We start from the raw sequence: 17,519 nt of genomic DNA, 5'->3' as shown, positions 1-17,519 counted from the left end.
TTAGTTCTGCCTTAATTTCATTTTTCATGTTTTTAAAGTTCTCATCATAGAGGTCTTTCACTTCTTTGGTTAAGGTTATTCCTAGGTATTTTATGTTTTTTGAGGCTATTGTAACAGGAGTTGCTTTCCTGATTTCAGCCTCGGCATTCGGGTCATTAGCATAGAGAAAGGCCGTTGATTTTTGAGGGTTTATTTTATATCCTGCAACTTTGCCAAAGTTTGGATCAGCTCTAGTAACTTGGGGGTAGAGTCTGTGGGGTTCTTTAGGTATAGGATCATGTCATCTGCAAAGAGAGAAAGTTGAACTTCATCTTTTCCTGTTTGGATCCCCTTTATATTTTCTTCTTGCCTAATTGCTCTGGCTAGGAATTCTAGTACTACATTGAAGAGAAGGGGAGAGAGTGGACATCCCTGTCTTGTTCCTGATTTTAAAGGGAATGGCTTTAGTTTTTCACCATTTAGAGTTATGCTTGCTGTTGGTTTTTGCATAAAGGTTTGCAAAATAGTCCCTTATTGTGTTCTGAATTTTGGTTGTTTCTGTGGTGATGTTACCTGTTTCATCTCTTATCTTGTTTATTTGAGTGCGCTGCCTTCATTTTTTGGTCAGTTTTGTTACGGGTCTATCTTGTTGATTTTTTCAAAGAACCAACTGTTTGTTTTGTTGATTTGATGTTTTTTTTTGTCTCTAATTGATTTAATTCTGATTTTATTTTAATTATTTGCTTCCATCTATTGACTTGGGGTTTGGCTTGTTTTTCTCTTTCAAGGAAATTAAGGTGTTTCCTTAAATTATTGAGTTGCTGTTTCTCCAGTTTGTTGGTGTATGCACTCAGAGATATAAATTTTCCTCTGAGTACTGTCTTTGCTGTGTCCCAAAGGAGCTGGTACTTTGTGTCCTCATGTTGGTTGAATTCCATAAACATTTGAATTTCCGTTTTAATTTCTTCAATGACCCACTGATGGTTCAGCAGTGTGTTGTTTAGTCTCCATGAATTGTAGGATTTTCTGTGGTGGCTGTTTGAGTTGAGCTCTAATTTTATTCCATTGCGGTCTGAGAGAATGCTGGGCATGGTTTTGATTAATGTTTTCTTAAGCAGAACTTCAATGTCATAAAAATACCTGATTTTAAAAACTATTTTTATAAAATAAAAAATTAATTTGAACTTTATTGTGAAGGTGAGGTACAGAGGGATTACAGCTACAAAGGTCAGTTAATGAATGCATTTTTGGGGGGAGCAGTGTCAGCTATTCTCTGCCCACACGTTACATAGGATGTTTTCCACATAGTGTATATGAAATAGCACTATTGCACTTATTTACTCTCCATCCTATCATTTTTGTGTACCCCTTTACTCTTCTTGAAAGAAAAAAAGAGTGAAAACAAACACTATTACCACCCCCACCAGCAACAATAACAACAAAAACCTCATGTTTCCATTTCCTGGAGCTCCTTTCGGTAAATAGTATTTTAGATGTTCAGGAAAGTTACACCTTGTGTTCCTCCCCTAAGGGTATCCTTCTTTTTAATCTGACTGTGTATGTCTATAGTCCTGTATAGGTTATCATGTCCACTTATGTTTTAGCTTTAGCTTCCATGTATGAGAGAAATCATGCACTGTTTCTGTCTCTTGGAGTTGGCTTACCTTATCTAGCATAATTTGTTCCAGGTCTGTCAATTTATTTCTTTAACGCTATTCTTCCTTAGAATATTTTTAGATTTTTGAGTTGAAAGCACAGTATATAAGCTGCATTTCCCTCCCTCCCTCCCTCCCTCCCTCCCTCCCTCCCTCCCTCCCTCCCTCTCTCCCTCTGTGTTTCTCTGTGTGTTTTTCTCTCTGTTTCTCTTTCTCTCTGTGTGTCTCTCTCTCTGTGTTTTTCTCTCTCTGTGTCTCTCTCTGTGTCTCTGTCTCTCTCTGGCACACTCTCTCTCTCTCCCTCCCCCCCTCTCTTTTCCTGGGGCTTGAACTCAGGGCCTGAGCTTTGTCCCTGGCTTCTTTTTGCTCCAGGCTAGCACCCTACCTCTTGAGCTACAGCGTCACTTCCAGCTTTTTCTGAGTATGTGGTGCTGAGGAATTGAACCCAGGGCTTCATGCATGCTAGACAAGAACTCTACCACTAAGCCACATTCCCAGCCCTAAGCTACATTTATTTTTTAAATTTTATTTTTAACTATTCAAAATACGTAAACTACTGGGTGCTGGTGGCTCACATCTCTAAAATCTTAGCTACTCAGGAAGCTGAGATCTGAGGACTGGGGTTTGAAGTCAGCCCAGGCAGGATTGTCTATAAGACTCTTATCTCCAATTAACCATCAAAAAGCCAGATGTGGAGTTGTACTTCAAATGGTAAAGTATCAGCCTTGAGCCCAAAGCTCAGGGATAGTACCCAGTCCCTGAGTTCAAGCCCCAATACCAGCACAAAAAATATAATTTTTTAAAAAAATATGTTAACCATTACTAATTTGTAGTCTATAAAACTGGGACAGATTGATCTTGACTTGTAGGGTGTGTGTAGTTTCTCAGAGTAAAACAGTATGAAAGATGGTAAAGAATACTACAGATCACCAGAGAGAGAATTTCCCATCAACAAATAATATTAGAAATGTACTGCTAATACAAGTATACTGCACTCATGAATTTGATTAAAAAATACTTTTTATAGAAATATACTGTCTAGGATAGTCATCTTAGCTACTTGGGATATAAGACAAAATTTCCCACTCTTCCTACTGGATGACTAATACATAGAAGAATTATTTTACTCAGAATTTGCTCACAGTTGAGGCAGAGTAGTTTTCTCTCTGTCAGCTACCTTAAGGATATAGCTAAATATAGAAAAGATATGACACCTTATGTTTCCTTTAGGCATACCTATTACATACACCCATATTCTTACACATATATACATATGCACATACATTCATAAACATTTCCTGTAAGGCCTTTCAGTTTAAAATGCATACTATGATTCTCTTTCTTTAAGAAAAAATTGTATTGTCAAGGTGATGTACAGCAGGGTACAGTTACATATATAAGGTAGTGAGTACATTTCTTGTCAAACTTGTTACCTACTCCCTCATTTTTCTCTCACCTACCCTCCTCCTCAATCCCCCCCCAAGTTTTACAGCTAGTTTACAACATACTGTGTTGTAAGTATTGCTGTTGCATTGGTTCTCCTTTCACCCTTTGTCTCACCATTTTGATGTTTCCTTTCCCTTCCCTAATTCAGACAAACACATATACAATACCCAGAGTACCAAAATCAAATACAGTGACAACAGGGGCTAAACCATAGGGAAGATAAACAAAAGAAGAAAGAAATAATTTGACATAGTACTTAAAAATAATACAACAATGATAAACTATCACTTGTTTCCATATCTTGGAGTTCATTTTGCCTAGCATCATCTTATGTGATCGTATGTACATATGGAGCTATTGTGATCATCTGCTAAGTCTATCCTAGACATATACTAATTAGCAACAATGAAGGATAGCATAGAGTCTTTGTTTCTTTGGGTCTGACTCACTTCATTTAGTATGATTTTCCCCCCCAAGTCTTTCCATTTCCTTACAATGGGATTTGTATTTTTTAAAATATGCTTTCTACAGCACAGACTCTGCTCCCCTGTATGTCACTAAATCTTCATGTTTTTCTCATAGAAAGTTGTTTAATTTGACTGGTACTTTAGTTTGATAACTCAGCAAACTCCTGGTGCAGGCACATGCTACCTCTCATTATGGGAAGGCTAAGCATAGAACTGTTCTTTGGTCTTTATGTAATTCAGCAAGTTAACAGGGCTTTTACAGGAAACTGGGTTAGAAACAGTTATTACTCAAAACTTTGGATAGAGAACTTTTTTTTTTTTTTTTTTTTTTTTTTTGGCCAGTCCTGGGCCTTGGACTCAGGGCCTGAGCACTGTCCCTGGCTTCTTCCCGCTCAAGGCTAGCACTCTGCCACTTGAGCCACAGCGCCGCTTCTGGCCGTTTTCTGTATATGTGGTGCTGGGGAATCGAACCTAGGGCCTCGTGTATCCGAGGCAGGCACTCTTGCCACTAGGCTATATCCCCAGCCCCTGGATAGAGAACTTTTATACTCTGGTTGGAACCTTATAAGTAGTTTACTAACAAAATAATAATATAGTAAGGTGACCTTTTTTGAAACTCTTTCTTCCATGTGCTTTCTTCCTTGGTTTTCCCTTTGTGTCTCTTAGTGCTTCATATTTATATACCTAGGGCAGCTCTCTGTCTTTATCTCTTAAGTATATTTAACCAAGTATTTGACATCTTAACATGAGTGACTAATGGACATCTTAATTTATCTGTTCCTCTTTTCTCCTTCTGTTGAATACTGGAAGGAAATCATTGAGTTTCTTTATTAAACTAATTTTGGTTTTCTTTCCTGAGAACTCTTTCTCAAGAAAGAGACACAGTCTCTGCTTTGTCTTCAGTTGGAGAGTTTACTAGGCTTTGTGTGGGTTTCTCTCTGTAGACACATTCTGGAAATTTTTTCAAATAGGCAATGGAATATGAAAGTTATGGAATTTTCTTAGTTTTCAAATGTTAGGGTGCCTAGACCTTTGTTACCTGATTTCCAGGCTGTTACATGGCTTATACAATTTAAAATAATATTATTCCCTCACGTTTTGGTTGTTTTATATGACAGGCTAAATATGGTTAGTTTTGGCCCGATATAGAATAGGTTTTATCTTTGAAATGGAGAAATTTGGTCCAGAGTGTTCCCACTTCAAATAACCCTGTTGAGATTCTTGCGAAGGATTGACATATTTTCATGCATCATCATTAGCTGGAAAGTTACACTTTTGTGCTTTGATACTTCACCAATGTACTGGGCAGATTCTGGGTTCCCAGGAGGGTATGGGTGTCATCAACTGGTTCATTGTCTGGGTTGTGGACATTGATTATTGTTTACCTGGGAGTAAGAAGCATTGTGAATGTAATGGAAATCTCTTCTATGACTATTGGCAAAAACTCAAAAATTCTCAATAATGAAAATCTTATATTTTGAAAGAAATGGACTAAGGAGTATTTACTTCAATTAAGTGATATTGCATTTTTATAGAAAACATATCTTCCTTTGTAAGACACACTTTTAATAAAATTCAGGAGGCTTTTGATATTAAGAAGGATTTTAAAACTACTTATACTACTCATAAGAGGAGTTCAGGGGATTGTGGTTCAAGGCCTGCCCAAGTACTAAAAAATTGTTCAGGGGATTCTATCTCTCAATGGCTGGGTGTGGTGTAGACACATACTTCGTTCTAGTTACAGGGAAAGAATGATGTGTAAGATGACCTGTCTTCCTAGATACACAGAGAAGCACAGTCGGAAGATGCCTTAAAAATAACCAAAGCCAGCCTGGTGCTTGCAGCTCATGCCTGTAATCCTAGCTACTAATAGAGCCTAAGATTTGAGGATTGCAATTTGATTCCAGGAAAGTTGTGATATATTTATCTACAACTAAGCAGCTAGGTTAGTGGCATGAGCCTCTTGTTGCTTGCATGATTGGTTTTTTTTTTTAATTTAATTTTTATTGTCAAGGTGATGTGCAGAGGGGTTTCAGTTACATATGTAAGGTAGTAAGCACATTTCTTGTCAAACTTGTTACCTCTTCCTTCATTTTTCTCCCACCTAAAACAATAATGCATCCGATTATTTCCTTTCTGTTTTTGCATGATTTGCCTCAAAGTATTTTGAAATTTTTGGTATCTTGGCAATACTCACCAGAAATGGTAATTCCTTCCAGAAATTAGAAATTAGAATGCCTTGAAATTTGAAGCCTCTAATTTTATCAGTTTTCCTTCCTTATATATATAAAGTTTATAACTTTAACAGCTTTCTCTTAGATTTAGTGTTTATGTTCTTTAAATTCATGTGTATTTTGAGTAATTTGGCTTAGGGAGATAGAAAAACTGGAATCATTGTCAGGTAGCATACACCATTGGCATTTTTCCAAACAATGCTATTCTGTATGCATTCTGTGTGGATTAAAACAGTAATAGTCTATATTACCCTTAAATGTTTTTTTTTTTTTACTAAAAGCACTAAAAAGTACTAAAAGTACCACGTTAAACACGAACAGCCTTAATTTTTTTCCCCTTAAAAACAAACAATCTAGTAGGAGAAAATAATTTGGTTTCAGGTTACTTTCAAAAAAATCTAAATGTTGGAGTCTTGTTTGCTTCTGACATATGAAGAACACAAATTTCTGAAATTTTTAATATTTTAGCTGAGATGACTTGATTATGCCTGTATTTAAAAAGCAATCTTAATTTCTGAACGATAAGAAAAACTTAATTGGAATAATGTCATTGATTGAATGTGGGTAATACCTTGGAAGTAGCAATGTTAGACATCTATAATTGTATATCTAGCTCCTAGGTAAAGTGTGAAGTAATGATGTTAAATGTAAGAAAATACATACTTGTCTAATATTGGTCAAGAAACCACTGCATTCCTCAAGAGTAGGATTTATTTTTACTTAAAAACATCTTTAAGTAGTTGCAAAACAGGGTTTCAATTCAGCATCAGTATGAGTATAGTCTATCTTGTTCAGTGTCACCACTCTTATCTTCTTCATCTCAATTGTATGTATGTATGTATGTATGTATGTATGTATGTATGTATGTATGTATGTATGTATGTTTGTATGCATGCATATGCATTTGCTTTTTGGTGCCAGTACTGGGGCTTGAACTCAGGGCTTAGGCGCTGTTCCTTAGCTGGCACTCAACCACTTGAGCCACAGCTCTGTTAATAAAATTTTGGCATAAAGTACTAAGTCTTTTTTTTTTTTCCAATCCTGGGGCTTGAACTCAGGGGCCTGAACACTGTTCCTGACTTCTTTTTGCTCCAGGCTAGAACTCTGCCAACTTGAGCCACAGTGCCACTTCTGGCTTTTTGTATATATATGGTGCTGAGGAATCGAACCTAGGGCTTCATGTATACGAGCCAAGCACTCTTGCCACTAGGCCATATTCCCAGCGCTAAATCTTTTAAATTTTAAGTTCAAAAGAGTCATTTCTGACCCTTCTAACTAATGTACAAATTAAAAAAAGATTGAAACCTTTGAAATGTGGATAACTGCAAAGACTTTTCAGTTCATTCACAAGAATAGTGATAATAAAAACATTTATTTGACTTTCTACTTGAATCTATAAAAAGCAAGATATATGTATGATCTTGCACTGTGTAATTGAAATTTAAGCTACATTTGGATAATTTCATACAACCAGCAAGTTTAAAATGCTAAATCCCAATGCAACAGCAATACTTAGAAGACAATATGCTGTAAACCAGCTGTACAACTCGGAACTGGAGAGGGGCAAGAAAAATAAGGGAGGGCTGGGGATATAGCCTAGTGGCAAGAGTGCCTGCCTCGGATACACGAGGCCCTAGGTTCGATGCCCCAGCACCACATATACAGAAAACGGCCAGAAGTGGCGCTGTGGCTCAAGTGGCAGAGTGCTAGCCTTGAGCGGGAAGAAGCCAGGGACAGTGCTCAGGCCCTGAGTCCAAGGCCCAGGACTGGCCAAAAAAAAAAAAAAAAAAAAAGAAGAAAAATAAGGGAGGAAGTAACAAGTTTGATAAGAAATGTACTCACTGCCTTACGTATGAAACTGCAACCCTCTGTACATCGCTTTGACAATAAATAATTTAAAAATGCCTCTCCCCCTAAAAATAAAACAGATTTCAGAATTAACCTTAACAAATCTGATCCAAGCTAGGTATCAGTTATTCTAAATTTGAAATCTTTTTCTATATACTTGTAGTATTTGAAAGATTGAATAATTCACTTTCTTGAGAAATATTTACTATTTAAAAGAAAATTTTTACAGTTTTCCAGCTAACTTCAATTTTGAATTCTCATGGCATCATTTCCAACTTCCCTTGACTCATATTTGAGTAATCATTGCTCAGCAGCATTGCATTTGTATATGGGAGTGGTTATTGTTTATGTTGTGTTACTATGCTGCCTAAAGGTCTATTCTGATTATGCACCTTTGGGCACTACAATATATGTAGAATTTTGTTTAATTAAATATTCTGGGCATAATGAATAAAGATGATATCTCTTTTCTTCCTATTTATTCTCTATCCCTGTGTGGGTCACTTTTCATGGAACTGTCAGTTTTATTGATTATAATTGTGTTTGATATAAAGTATCACAATTGGTATTTATACCAATTACATTGTGTATTATTACCTTAGAATGAGGCATGTAGACTTTTTTCAGCAACCACAACAATGTGCCTACCATTTATTCTGACACATTATTTTAATACTGCTATTACTAGCCAATGCAGTATAATAATTATGCTTTGTTACATGAGATATTACAAGTAATACATGGATAATTTGAAATGTACAGGAGAACATACATAGGCTCTATACAAATATTACAAAATTTTATATAGAAGACCTGACTATCATAGATCTTGATATTCCTGTGGGGTCTTGAAATCAAACCATTTTGGATACCAAGGGATGTTATATTCACAGTGATGTAAAATTACCACATATTCTACTTTTAAAACATTTTCATCCCTCTCCATAAGCACATATCTGTTAGCAGTAATTTCACATTATTGTACATCCCAGGCCTAGAACCATTGAGCTCTTTTTGTTTCTGTGCCTTAGCCTGTTCTTGTCATTTTACATATGTGGAAAATAGGATATGTTTTTCTTTTAATTTTTTTAACCTAATACTTTGTTTTACTTAACATGTTTTCAGGGTTCATCCATTCAGTAGTTAATTACTTTTTACAGGTTGGTAATTTTCCATTATGAGATGCATTACTTTTTTGTTATTTACATAAAAATTTTCATAGCTATTTATAGTATTTTACCTTTTAGGTAGTATAAACTATTCTGATAGGAAAATTTGAGTACAAGTTTTTATGTAGGCATATTCTTTCTCCTCTTATGTTTATACTTAAGAATACATCTGCTGGATCATATGATAACTATACTTTTATATTTCTAGGATGTGCCATATAATTGTACAAAGTGCATGTGCCATTTTTACTTTCCTACTAGCAGTATGTAGGGATATGAACTAACTTTTTTTTTTTTTTGCCAGTCTTGGGCCTTGAACTCGGGGCCTGAGCACTGTCCCTGGCTTCCTTTTGCTCAAGGCTCAAGGCTTGCACTCTGCCACTTGAGCCACAGTGCCACTTCTGGCCGTTTTTATATATGTGGTGCTGGGGAATTGAACCCAGGGCTTCATGTATACAAGGCAAGCTCTCTTGCCACTAGGCCATATTCCCAGCCCCATGACTAACTTTTGACAAGACATTGTTTGTTATCTTTCTTATAGTTATCTTACTTGCAAAGTGCTGTCATGCTTATTTTTTATAAGGAATTAAAAAAATTAAATCTTGTATTTTAGGTGCCGTACTTCTTTGTAGTGTTCAAGGACTAGCAGTTAATGTTGACCCAATATTATATACATGGCTCATCTACCAGCCTCAGAAACGAACAAGCAGACACATGCAACAGGTGAGAGATTTCTGTCAATACTTTTCTCAATTATTTAGTAGAGTTATATATACCTATAAGTACATTTTTATTCTCTTTTAGTGAACATAGACATAGTGAACATTTGTCTCCCTCATTCCAAAGAATTCTTTGTCTTGATTTTTATTTGTAGATAGTTGCAGCATAACATAAACTTTCCTTGGACAATTAACATCTCTTCTTCCCCCCACCTCCACCCCCACCCCATTTTTTCTTTCTTTTTTGTTTTTTTTTCCCTGTGGGCTTGAACTCTGGGCCTTCGAGCTGTTCCTGAGCTTATCTGCTAAAGGCTAGAGCTCTGCCACTTTGAACCAACCATAGCTCCACTTCTGGTTTTCAAGTGGTTAATTAGAGATAAGAGTCTCATAGACTATACTGCCTGGCTTAGCTTTGAACTAAGATCGTCAGATCTCAGCCTCCTAAATAGCTAGGATTACAGATGTCAGCCACCAGAACCTGGTAAAACTCCTTATTGATTACCAGTCTGCTACCCATGGCTGGTGAAAAGAACTTTTTATATAATTGTTTATAAAGCAAAGAGATCAGTAGAACTAATTTAGGTAATCTTATTTTACTAAACTATTCCTTAGATTGTTCATTTCAGTCACTTTTAAAAATAATATACATTTTATAAAGTTATAAATCATGTTTTCTTCTTTCCTAGCAATATTAATTTATTTCACATACAAGTCTATTTTGATAGAATACCGGAAAACCACGACCATGTAAATGACACAGAACAATTCAATATAGCATAAATACACTCTCAAAAACACAGTTTTGCCATATACTAGTAGCATTTCTGAGGTATATAAATTTTAATAAGTAATACTTTATCATCTTTAAAGTGAGACCAATAAAACGAACTGTCAGGGTTACGTTTCAGTATCCTGATGTAGACAATTTCATTGAAATATCCTGCAAACTAAAATTACCTACTTTGTACTGGCAAGAATGAAGCACTGAGTACAAACTGTGGTGCCACAGAATTATTTTAAGCTTTTATACATGAAAAATTCAGAAAATAATATAGTTGAGTCATATGAATTGATTACCTATTTTTATTGTAACTTTATGACCATCATTTTAAAATTGCTTGATGAAAAATTGCCAATGTACTCTATTGTTATGATGCAGAAAATGGTTACAGCTATTGTGAGTAGAAACAGGTAAGGTTGAAATATCTAATAAAATTGAAAATGTACAAACTATAGTCCCTAAATTTTACCTCTTGATGTAGATCAGTTTTTATAGTGACATTCATATAAGCATATGGAATCATGTTATAGTAATATAAAATTGAAACAACCTAAGGGCCTATGTGGAAGTAAAACATGGCATTTTCACATGACATGTAACTTCTTGTTAAAATCTATATGCTGGACTTTAGTATGCTGTTTAAAGGTTTTATGTAATGAAAAAGGTGATTCCCAAGAATATTTGCAATATGAGAGCAGTTAAATGTATTTTTCCAAACTGACCAATAATGCATATATGTGTGGTCATATATGTATATGTTAAAGTATAAAACTGAATTTGATGAATTCAGTCACATTAGTGATTGAATCTGGGAACATGGGACAGACAATAAGTAGATTGTCAGTCAGAAGGGATACTAAAGCCAGGTGCTGGTGTCTCATACCTGTAATCTTAGCTACTTAAGAGGCTGAGATCTGAGGATTGCAGTTCAAAGCCAGCCTGGGTTGGAAAGTCCATGAGACTCTTTTCTCCAATTAGCCACTAGAAAACTGGAAGTGGTGCTGTGGCTCAAGTGGTAGTGTACTAGCCTTGAGTGAAAAAGCTCAGGGACAGCACCCAAGCCCAGAGTTCAAACCCCATGACTGACCCTCCCCCCCAAAAAAAGAGGGAGAGATATTGATTTTTGCAATATTTACTTTATCTCTTAAAAATAACTGCCACAAAATGTTAGTATCCATTAACATGTCAGCTGTTCTGGGAGTATGAATGTTAAAACATTATAATTCTCTGTATTTGTAGTTTATTAATTAAAGAAGAGCATCCTTTAAAGGAACAAAATTATGAGAGACTTTATAACAGGGAAGTATCCAGTAGCAGTAGAAGGTTACTTAGTTTGATATTTTTGACTGGGGTAGCCTTATTGCCCGAAGAAAGTTAATTGCTGATCTAATTCTTTCTCCTGTATCACTATGTACCTGGCATTCATATTAAAAAGACATTAAACAGCTATTATTGCTCTAAAACATGTAAGATACTAACTCTCATGTCCTTCATAGTGTCCTTAATGGGCCTTTTGGTAGTGTTGTTACATATCTGTACATGCACTTAGTTTTAGCCAATCAAAGAAAGATTTTTGTTTTGTTTGTTGTTCAGTATTGCAACTACTATGACTTCCATTAATTTTTTTACAGCTTAGGCAACAACTCACATTCTTTGTGTGGCCCTTTTTGCCATAGAGGCTGGTGCTCTACCACTAGAACCATGGTCCCCAGTCTGGCATTTTGATAGCTAATTGATATGGATTCTCAATCTGGCTTGTTTGCTTGTTGTTGCTATTAATTAGTGATGGGGTCCAATGGATTTCTTGTGTTTGGGCTGGCTTTGAATAGTGAGTCTCCAGGTCTCAGCCTTTTAGTAGCTGGGATGATAGGTATAAGCCAACAGTGCTTGGCAACATTAGTGAAGAGTATATGTCAGATGTTTGATATTGTGGGAGAGAGGTGGATATGGGACTTATATACCACCACCTTTGGAGAGGTATAATGGGGAGGTGCAGACACCTATTTCGTGACTGCATTCCCCATTTACAGCACCACATATTTTTATGACTGTCCATTTACCATCATATAAAGCTTACAAATGTTTTAGCCCCCAGATCCTAAGATTTTCTCATTTGCTGCAGTAAATCTGTTTGTTGTTATTTTTGGTGCCAGTCCTGGAGCTTGAACTCAAGCCTGGGCACTGTCCCTAAGCATCTTTTGCTCATATCTACTGCTTGAACCACAGCTTCACTTACAGTTTTTGTTGTTGGTGGTGGGAGGAGAACTCAGGGCTTGAGCATTGTCCTTGAGCACCCCTTTGAGTCATACTTCCACTTTTGGTTTTCTTGTGGTTAATTTGAGATAAGAGTTTCAAGTGTTTTGAAGTAATCAAAACTCAAAAACCTTATCTTTCATTTATCCTTGAATTTAGTATCTCATGTAACATCTTATTTTCTATTTACTAATCTATTGATATTAATTGTAAACTTGATTATAATCTTGTATAGTGTTTGCTTATATTCCAGGTATATAAATGGTAGACAAAAATTTAAGTTATTTTGAAGACACCATGAAACAGGTTTCCAATAAATATTTCAACTCCTTATTTTATACAGATGGGATTTTTTTATCAAAACTTATGATTTCTTTAAAAATATATTTTATTGTTATTGTAAAGGTGATGTACAGAGGGGCTACAGTTACATAAGTCAGATGAAGTCTCATTTCTTTTTTAACAATGTCACGCCCTCCTTCACTTTTCTTCCATGCATTCCATCCCCAAACTACAAGTTGTGTAGTTAGTTTTCCACATTGCATCTAGTGAGTACCACTGCTGTATTTGTTCCCCTTTTGTCACATCTTTTCTGTGCCCCCCTACTCTCCAAAAGACAAACTAACAAGCCAAAAAAGGAAAAGACAGCAGCAGCAACAACAAAAATAGTTTGTTTCCATTAAAACTTATGATTTCTAACTGTTTCTCTTCTAGTCTTGTTAGGTCTGCCTGGGAGAACAGACTCTTTCACCTCTGCTCCCTCCTCTACTTCTGTATTTCTACCAGGAACTTGTGTTGGGGGCTCAGGAAGCCCTGTTCTCCTGGGCTAACAGATCTTAAAACCCACAATCTTATGAGCTCTTGTGTTTATTTCTTATACATATAACCAGTTTGACTTAATATTCAATATGAATGCAGACATTTATACATATAATATGTTATATATTTATGTAATATACTATATAATATACATAAATATATTAAACAATATATGAAAATTATATTGTTAAGTATAGTTAATATTAAATATATTGTTATACTTAACTACATAAATAAGTTTTCACTTGCTCCTTTTCAGATATCTTGTCCTTTTTTGTTCAGCATAGCTGTTACCTTGCAAGTTAGTTCTCTCATTGTCTGCATACATTTTCTGAACACCATTGGTTGTGGGGTGTTGAGAGTAACACTGGATTAAACTGCAGCATGACTACCTCCTGTCAGATCCACTTTCTGACACAGCTGTACTACAGCTGTCACGTGTTGTTTCCCAAGCTGCACATTCATTCTCAGTTAATGGCTCACATCCAACATTTGAGGGTTGTTTTCCTTATAGTTCAACATTGAACTCTGATCCTAATTAAAAATGCTTTTATTCTTTTTTTGCCAAAAAATTGACAATATTATATTGGGTGTCATCAATCGTAACATCAGAATTTATTTCAGTGAATAAAGATGAAACAGCTGCTTTATTGTCCAGCTCAGCACTCATGTGTTCAATATAGAGTTGTAATGTTTTCCAGCTTTCTCTAACTAGAGATACTTTTCTATACTTTCAAATTTTTTGTGATTTTCATTTTATCACATAAAATGTATAGTATCTCAGCACTTCTTCAAAAAATTGCACCCTAATTAACATATAAATTAGTTTTATAATGATAAATTTCCATTTGTAGATGTTAAAGAGAGAATTTCATTTTTTATTTGCCCTGTTCATGTTATCTTTATTCTCCTTTACAATTTCTATTATCTGGGTGCTCCTGGGCTCTCTGGGTTTTCATATAGAATTGGTAATCATGAGGTAATTTCAGAAACAAAAAATTCATACATTTTAGATAACTTTCATTGCAGTATATTATAATTGTTCTATGTTATTATTATTGTTCATCTTAAGCTCAATTCATAAATTAAACTTTTTTAAAGATATCTTTATGTAGGAATATACACATGGTATAATTGTTTTTTGGTAACTATGAGTAATTGATTCCAGGATTCCTCCTGGGAAACCAACATAAAATGGTACTTTCATATAACCTGTGCACATCCTTCTCATATAGTTTAAATCATATCCAGCTTACTTGTAATGCCTAGAACATTGTGAAAGGTATTTAAATAGTTGTTATATATTAAGAGAACAATAAGACCAAAATCTGTGTATATGTACATTATAGATAAAGTTTCTTTTTCCCTGAATACATTTGGATCACAGTTGGCTGAGTCCATAAATGTGTAACCCATGGATACAGAGGACTAACATTATATAAGATTTCATATAATCCAGTGTCAGGCATCCACTGAGAGAGTCTTGGAACTTGTTCTCTGGGATATGTGTGGGGCGGGAGGCAGGGGACTACTATAGGTAAGGGAAAGATGGATGGAGGAAGAGAGTATGATATAAACAATAGGCTTATCATTAGCTTGCAAAGTACTATTCTGGGTATTGCCATTTTTAACCTTTATGCTTCAGAAAGGCATTAATTTGCTTTTTCCTTTTGGCTCTTTCAGCAGCCTGTGGTAACTCTCCCACTTATGTCAATTAACAGAAGAAAAGAGGATGAATTATCTGTTGGTAGTGCACCTTTAGCAAAGCAACAGTCCTATCAGGCCTCTGAATATGCTAGCAGCCCTGTAAAAACAAAAACATTAACAGGTAGGTTTCAAGAATTGTAAAGGATCTGTGGGTGTTACTGTACTTGTAAACTAATGAGCTTGTCTTGCCAGTTTCACTGATGTTTTATGGAGGAATGTGACTCCTATATGTAGACCAAGGACTTTATTATGTTCCACATTAGTAATAACCAGAATATTAACATTTTTGGTTTTAGTGCCCTTAGGGTGGTAAGAAGCAGAACAGGTGACAAGTTTATATAGTGAATTATATTCTAGGAAAGACATTGTTTGTGTTCAGGGAATTTGAACCTTCTCTAGTATAAAGCATGTCCATTCTTCACTCTAGAGCAAGGCCTTATGTCTCCTTTTTAAGCAAGGCTCTAGGTAAACTTGCCCTTTGCTCATACCACAAATGACATTTCTATCTTTTGGGTTATTTGCTGCACAAATATCTTGAAAACACAGTTGGAAACAAAAGCAGTCACTGCCTCTAATTTCAAGGTGAACAGAAACACAAGAGACTCATATGCTGTGTCCTCTAATGTTGTGTTCTTTAGAAAGAACTACAATACAGTATATACCAATCTTTTTTTCCTCTCTCACATTCTCACCCAGGTCATTGATACAAATATAAAGTACAAGAATTCTTTAAAAAATGATTTACTTCTACTTGTGTAATAAAGCACTTTATGATTTTGTGTAAATCATGTTTTTTCTTTAACCTCATTTTTTTTTTTTTTTTTTGGGGCCAGTCCTGGGCCTTGGACTCAGGGCCTGAGCACTGTCCCTGGCTTCTTCCTGCTCAAGGCTAGCACTCTGCCACTTGAGCCATAGCGCCACTTCTGGCCGTTTTTTCTGTATATGTGGTGCTGGGGAATCGAACCTTAGGGCCTCGTGTATCCGAGGCAGGCACTCTTGCCACTAGGCTATATCCCCAGCCCTTTAACCTCATTTTTATTAGGAACCACTTTCCTTTAGAGTATTTTTCATATACTCTTAGGTGTTTTTTCTTTATAATTCAGATACAAACAACAATATTAATGACAATTTTGTATTTTGAGTTAATCAATACTATTTTTTAAATGTTTTTATGGGAATTACTGTTTTAAGTCAAATTAAGGGCAAAAAGTAATCTCTGCCCTTAAAGAATGTAAAATATGATCATGTACACAGGAAGCTCAAACTAACATGTGAAGTTAAAGAATAAAGGTTAGAGTTGTTTTCTTGTTAACAATGAAAAGAGCTAAAATAAAATTTCATAGAATTTAGTACATAACTATTTGTCTATTGTTTTTTAAAAATGTAAATACATTTATAATATAGAATCTTTATAGATCTACTTATCAGTACCCGTAATCCCTTTACTGTGTAGATATTTTTCAGTGGATAAAAATCTGTATGATGAATATTGGATAATGGAACAATTATTTGTAATTTGTATTGTTTTGAATATAAAGTCCGCTGTTTGTTTTTGTAATGGGGTCCCCCCAAGGGAGGGGACCACAATGTAATGAGGTCCGAGGGGGAGGTATCCCCAACCCTTCAAGAGTCCACCATTCAGAGACAGTCTCAAGTAAAAAGATGGATTTATTGGGGAAGTACAAAGTATACTGACCAGCCAGGGTCACGGCTGGGACCGCAACCGTAAAAAGCAGCCTGGCTGGCCAGGGCTGTAGCCCAGACTCAGGAGCTGGGACCGCTTGCCCCAGGCCACATTTGGGGTCAGGTTATAAAGGCAAATACCACATGGTCAAGCTTGCCAGATGCAGGTGGCCAGTGAGGTTACAACACTTACAGCGCATGCCAGGTCACATGCAGGTGACATGGAGTTACAGTCTGTCTCATAGTAACTATTTGAACCAACCTATCATTTTAGTTAGGCTTGGCACATGGATTTGGTGGGGCTCACATGATGCAGGTGGATATGCCTACTCAGGGGAGGGCACAGGTTTAACCTTGAGCTTTCCACTACTCTGGTGGTCAAACAGTTTTACACAATCTTATCACAGCGAAGGGGAACTTCTCTGGATAGGGCAGGGGTGATCTTAGTGAAGATGTAGTTAGCTTCTGCTCTCTTTAATCTGAGATGGAATCAAACTGACACGCCTCAACAGCCAATGATGGCGCTGGCCAGGTCAGACCTCCATATTACAGTTTTAGCATGGTCCGTATTTGAACTTTAGTTCTTTTGAGATGGTAACTTATTTCAAGGTATATATGTATCATCTATTATTTGAGTAATATTTAATTTATAAAATACATTTCTCTTTATACATATGTTCTGGTCTCTTCCCGTAACATTTGTTCTGTTCTTGAAATCACACTTGATAGTTAGAAGATGATTAATTATGATAGAAAATT

The 17,519-nt window shown here is 35.8% G+C and overlaps 1 protein-coding gene across 8 annotated transcripts in view; it reads left to right on the top strand.

The window, feature by feature from the left end:
- The window catches only part of Vps13b (vacuolar protein sorting 13 homolog B), a 535,466-nt gene that overhangs the window by 187,502 nt on the left and 330,445 nt on the right, over nt 1-17,519 (top strand). For 7 of the 8 annotated variants that reach the window (XM_048359299.1, XM_048359305.1, XM_048359300.1 and 4 more), the window contains exons 20-21: nt 9,412-9,521; nt 15,054-15,198. In XM_048359299.1, the coding sequence (XP_048215256.1) occupies nt 9,412-9,521; nt 15,054-15,198 (255 nt within the window). The remainder of the gene's footprint in view (nt 1-9,411; nt 9,522-15,053; nt 15,199-17,519) is intronic. The other variant, XM_048359303.1, reaches the window with a different exon arrangement.

This window comes from Perognathus longimembris, chromosome 12, assembly GCF_023159225.1.
Source record: "Perognathus longimembris pacificus isolate PPM17 chromosome 12, ASM2315922v1, whole genome shotgun sequence".
NCBI classification, from domain to species: Eukaryota; Metazoa; Chordata; class Mammalia; order Rodentia; family Heteromyidae; genus Perognathus; species Perognathus longimembris.
The sequence above is the reverse complement of the archived record's forward strand: the minus strand, read 5'-3'. Positions and strand labels throughout refer to the sequence as shown.